The sequence below is a fragment of the Triplophysa dalaica genome, chromosome 15 (genome assembly GCF_015846415.1).
Source record: "Triplophysa dalaica isolate WHDGS20190420 chromosome 15, ASM1584641v1, whole genome shotgun sequence".
In the NCBI taxonomy this organism is placed as follows: domain Eukaryota; kingdom Metazoa; phylum Chordata; class Actinopteri; order Cypriniformes; family Nemacheilidae; genus Triplophysa; species Triplophysa dalaica.
In genome coordinates this window covers 9,932,143-9,938,142 of record NC_079556.1, presented here as the reverse complement: position 1 = coordinate 9,938,142, position 6,000 = coordinate 9,932,143, and the positions used below count along the sequence as shown (strand labels likewise).

Below are 6,000 nucleotides of genomic sequence, written 5' to 3'. Positions count from 1 at the left end.
ACTCAATTCTTGAAATAGATAATAGCCTAGTCTTGAGTAAGTTTAAAGGAATTTATTATAAAACTAATGTATTTTTTGAAATTCAAGATCATATGTGATTGAAATTGTTTAGCGATCAACAAAACAAAAGCAATCCAAACAACACAAAACAAATAGATTCTTTAACATAGAGTTATTGCTTGGCTCACTGCCTACAATGTCATGTTCAAGTTCAAAGCAGCCATTTTTAATGTGTTAATAAAGTCTATTACTTTACAAAATTGTAACGGTCGTCCCGTCTAGGCCCACATCACGTGGGTTCAAGCACGACGCAACAGTTGGCCAATGTAACAACATCCCAGTGTTTGATCAGTGTGCACCATGGCGTCATGAACCATAATAATACCGAAACATCCCCACATTGTGCATTCATTCAGCCCCCTCTCTTTAATCCTTTGTCCTGCTTTCCCCTCCTGGAGTCCACCACCTGAATGTGCAACTCTGTGCTGGGTTGCTTAGCGACGTGGAGTGGCGTTCCTGAGCCAAGAGATCCACTTGTTCAATCGAGACGTAACGTAACACTGTCATCCTCCGCCAGCGGCTCTGATCAATGATGACCACAGGCTTTTCTCTTTATACTGTCACTTACCACCTCGACGTGTACGTGCGAGTTATTTATCATCATCTTGGTGAATTCTTTTTAGGGTGATCGAGCACTCAAGTTCTTGCTACTTTGTGTCACACGTCAGTGCTGAACAGATGGCAAACTCTCATAATCTGCTTTGCTCAGAGCGGCCACGAGCTCTATGAATGCATCACGCATGGAGGTAAGAATATAGTTTATTTTATTTTTAAAGTGTAACTTGTGGATGTTTATGTGTTGGCTTATTGTTATATTTGCTTATTAAATTAATTTAATGCGGCAGCGCATCATTCTTTTAGACGCTATAATGAGCGCAAAACAATCGGTGCTTTTGTTCATTGAAGTGGACGGAATATCCCACGGGTTTTTCTTTTCATTTGGTCATTCTTTTAATAGAAACCCTAACAAGTCTATACGATTTGGTTCAGCAACCTGTTGAATATTTGTTGGCAAGAGCCTTCTGTGGCGTATCATGAAAGAGATTGATGGTCAAACGTCATCTGTATTGTTTCACCATGGCAGGATTTAAGCTTTTTTATACAGGATTTTTATAAAGGAACGTGTTTCAGTAGTTTTGCATGCATTTTGTGTCTTCACCACAGCATTAGAGCACTTTACAAAAGCTGTTATTCTCCTCCTCGCAATGCCACTTGAATTCAGGGAGCTGTTGTTGACACAAAGCCATGCTTCGTGCAATTCAGATGCAGCGGCAAAAAGTAATTGTTAAGCTTTTCTTGCATCAAGTGGAATCCGAACACCTCGAGGAAGGATGTCAGGGTATAATATTTTCCATAAATATGTTTTCACTTATGATTTTTCTCTTCCTGTCTCCCTTTGGTTTTCTCCAGGTCTGTTACGGGCCCAAATCCTAGCTATCATGTGAAGGCTTTGGCCCCCTCCCTGACATCGTGCCATTAAGCTGTGCTGCCTTACCCAAGGCACTGGACTGTAAAAATGTCACCGCAGGCATGACCATCATTACTTATTTAAGATCCCTACATCAGGAGGCACCGTCGCCACCAAAGACGTATTGGCTCCTTGGGCACAAAGGTGTTATGTTATTACTGTACACCCTGGGCTTTTATGCGTCCCTCAGCCTGGTTGCCCCTCAGGGCATCTTCCCCAGGCTCGAGAACATAGGGGCATATAAATCAGTCAGCATCACTCCGACAAGAGCCACGTGTGGCATACCTGAGAGAAGTGCTTTCTGCCAGGCCGCCCAGGTACGGGAGGACCTTCTAACCTGCGTGCAAAAGTTCTGCATCCATGAGTGTCCGTACAGATCATCCACGCCAGACTACACCAACCTACTAGACATGTGCTGGAAGGGTGACGTGCAGGACCACCGTCCAGGTGCGGAGCCTGGTTCCACCAGCTTCGTCTTTCCTAACCTGAGAGATTGTTCTGTTTCCCCTTCTGGTGTAAACTTGGGTCCAGAGAGCTCATTTACTCTAACAGTGTGGCTGAAACTCGAGGAAGACGACGTAATGTAAGTAGACCCGTCCAGAATTTCTCCTTAAGAAGAGAAGCAGTGCAAGTGTTTCTGTCACTTTGAGAGTGAATATCTAACTAAATCTACTAGATCAGTTACAATACCTGCTTTCTAGACTGACTTTGAACTTGTTGTGTGATCTAAACCAGATATGGATTAGCTTGGCCACAAGCCCAGACTTGTCTTCATACAAAACAGTTTATTCATCACAGTTGATCCTCCGTTTCTTACCACATTTTCAGACATTTTCTGTGTATCTACACTTTGAAACTGTTTTGGTACATGGAACACATTCTGCGAGGAGCCCTGCCAAGTTGAAAAAGCTGTGAGCCCTGTTTGCTCCGGCAAGACCAGCTGTGGCCAGTTTTAGATCAATGAAATGAAATTGCCACAGTGTTTCCTGAGCACTGGTGAAAAAAGGCATCAACTCAAAGGCCACTTTGTTTTTCCACAGCACAGAAAATGATATAGTTGAAAGTGGGCGATGGGATGAAAGGTTCAGAGTCAGAGAGGTTCCAGAAGAAGAACAACTCTTTCAGCATTTTATATCAAGTGTAGAGCATGAAAAGAAAGACAAGACACCAGCGTGTAGTGTTGAAAAATAAATAAGTGACTCTGTGTGGTCGAGGCAGTTCACCAGGCGCCGAGCGTTCCTTCCTCAAAGCGGCACGGAGCAGTCGACTGGCGTGCATGTTTATTCCGTTTTTGGTGAATTAATAGGCCTGCTGTGTTTAATACCTGCCTGAGATCCCCTTGGTAATATGACATAAAAATATACACCGCTCCGGCTTAGTTTTTTGGAACACTTGCCTTGCTAGACATATTGAATACTAAAATATGGCTTTCCCTGGAGAAGCCTGGCCTAATTGCAAGTGGAGCAAACAAGGAACGCTTGGCTGTAGGTGAGATGTTTCTGACTCCGGGGCCAGGCGCAACCCGAGTACAAATGCTTTATGATTTATTGGATGCGGTGGACTGTGTTCGTAAATGCTGCCGTTTCCTGTAAAACGCCCGTAATGGTGTTTCATATGACAGCGTATGGGGGCGTTTTCAAGTAACAAGAAAAGGCAAATGGAAAATATTGATGCAACATGCATAAATGTCAGAGTGATGTTCATTTTAGACGTTAAGGAATTTCCTAGAAAAAGTGCGCCGCTGGGCTTTCATAAATTCATAGTCGATCTTTTGAAGGCGTATCGATTGATAGTGTCTGTGAGGTAATGTGAGATGCTTCATGTATTGTCCCATACTGTATCTCATATAAATATGCACCTGCTTTATGTTTTCTCATATCTGTTTAGTGCATCTCAATTGCTCTCAGATAAACAGTGTGTGCTTATTTTCTCTACAGGACTCTAATTGAAAAGAGCACTGTGGATAGACTGGTGTTCCTGGTAACAGTCTCACAGGAGGATGTTCAGTTCCACTACAGCGTTCAGGGAGGACAAACCCGCTCTTTAAGCATGAAGACCGCAGGTCACATTAGCATAGGCCAGTGGACACACATGGCTTTACAGGTAGGTTTCTATTATCTTGGTCTTTTACTGGTCATTTGTATGTGTCGCATGTCTACTTTTCAAGCAAAGAGGGGAAATCATGTGGGGGTGAGTTTTTATTTAATATATTAGGACAGTTGGATAGCTGTGATATTATTGGTTGATTACTTGATATATTTTATAGAGACTTTTTCAACCCAAGTTGGGTAAGATACTTGACACACCAAGGTCATGAGTTCGAAGTTGTATGCAAACCTGACCGCACTTTAAACAAGTATGACATAAGATAATAGGTACATAAAAGGTAAATAACTGTTGTGTGTTAAAGTATATGATCCTGAAGTGTTAATGGTGATGAATAGTTTGACTCGCCGCAGTACAAATCAAACAGCGTAATCATCTTGGTAAGGTGTCATGTAGAAGCTGCTTGGGCAACTCTAAATCACCCTCCATTCATATTTGAGGTAATTAGCTGCTGGAAAATATTGATATTAATATTGTGTCGGGAGAACCCACAGCAGGTTCTCGCTGAACCCGTGTCACAACAGATTTCCACTTTGGACAAGATGCATGAATAGAAGGCGTTAATTACAGTGGTAAACATCTGCTTTCCTGCAGCTGCTAGGGCAGGATGTGGGGAAGAGAGCAGGTCAGGCCCACACGCACCCTGCGCTGAATACATATCAACACACACACACACTAGAACCACATTCAAGTCATTCCTGCTTCTATCTGCGCTTTATTTTCACAGAATGAGCTGAATCTGTTGTAAAAAAATGCAAATATGAAGAGCACATGGACTGTGGAATTACTTGGTCATGTTTCATTCTCAGCTATTCAGTTTTCTTTACAGACCCATCAGGTCGGATTCTTTGGCATTGCTCAGCTTTTGAAAAGGCCGGCTGCATGTGACTGTGTCAGGAATAAAAGCAGAAAGGGCCGAAGATGAACTTCATGAGAAAACAGGGTGATCTGTCTGCGGAGAGTATAGCTACCTTACAATAGTAGTGATTATTATGGGTTTAAATTGCAATCGTTCAGATTATGAATAACAGTTTGACTTCTGGGACAGAAAACATTATTATGTTAATAAGATCCTTCCCACAAATTCAGAGGTAATATGTTCCTTTCCTGTGATAGCTTCGACGTTAGATTTATAAGATACACTCTCTGTACCCATTAGGACTTTAAAATGCTGTCCGGTTAGTCTGTTCCAGGGACAGTATTAGCCTATTTTCAGCCCTTAGCTGTTTGATGTGGTCTACTTGTGGAGCGCTATAACTGACATATTGATCTAGTGCAAGTTTGCATTTCCAGGTATTGAAATAACCCTTGAGTCTGTCTTGTTATATAATAAATTGACGCTGTCCTTCTGAAACCAAATTCGCAGTTTTTCAGTAAGTTATTTAAATTATAACATATTGTTTTGTCAAAGTTGACAAGCATTTTAATGCTTTTTATTGGTTAGATATTTTTGCAAAACCCAGTGACAAACATAAAGGGGGTGCAGTGTGGCCGGTACTTTCATGCTCGTATGCGAATAACACCCGAGTGATGGAAAAACCGAGGTATTGTGATTGATTCTCTAACGCCACTGCATTAGCATTAGCCGTTATGCTTTTTGGGGAAATTAAACGTACATTTATACAAAACTACACCCCAACAGGCATTTCGGCCGCCATTTAAATTATTCCAGCTCGAGCGTCCTCGACCAATCACATTCCTCGCATGTTGTCATGGAAACGAAAGGTCTCTGTCATTAGTTAGCTGTAAAAAGGAGCTTAACTGAGGATTTTCTTTCCAGAAAAGTTAAAAAATTTTTCAACAGAAAAGACACTCTGAGCTACAGAAAAAGCCGCTGACACTGGCGTTTAAAAAAGGGCTCAGGACATTTTTTGAAAACACAGGTTACTCCACAGGATTATAGACGCTAGCAGAGTAAAAAAATCAAGTCTGAACATAGCCTAAGCATGTCCTTTATTATGCAAATAAATGTAAATAACAGTAATCTTTTTTTTCAATAGGGGTGTCACACTATATCGTTATTGATAATAACTGTGATATTAAATAATTAATATTTAATTATGATTATTAATACCATGGCAATTCCACAAATATTGTAAACTATTCAGCAACTATTTAAAATTGTGCCTTAAGAGTCACAGTAGATACAAACCCATGCTCTGCCTTCTTATTTCGAATGTGATTAATTTACCAAATAAATCACAAAATGGCATAATAGCATAATTTTTTTATAAAAAGTGATACTATTGCAATAATTTCGCTATTGTGAATTTTTTGGCCATGATAACGTGTACTGAAAATCTGATGAATCCGTAAATCGTGACAACCCTAATTGTAAACATAAAGAGACGTATGGATCAGGCATA

At 40.9% G+C, this 6,000-nt stretch overlaps 1 protein-coding gene across 1 annotated transcript in view; it reads left to right on the top strand.

Moving 5' to 3' along the window:
- The first annotated feature begins 599 nt into the window (after positions 1 to 599).
- ush2a (Usher syndrome 2A (autosomal recessive, mild)) overlaps positions 600 to 6,000 on the top strand; it is a 202,067-nt gene continuing 196,666 nt past the window's right edge. The window contains exons 1-3 of the mRNA XM_056768674.1: positions 600 to 806; positions 1,471 to 2,111; positions 3,466 to 3,631. Of these exons, the coding sequence (XP_056624652.1) occupies positions 1,591 to 2,111; positions 3,466 to 3,631 (687 nt within the window). The 5' untranslated portion in view covers positions 600 to 806; positions 1,471 to 1,590. The remainder of the gene's footprint in view (positions 807 to 1,470; positions 2,112 to 3,465; positions 3,632 to 6,000) is intronic.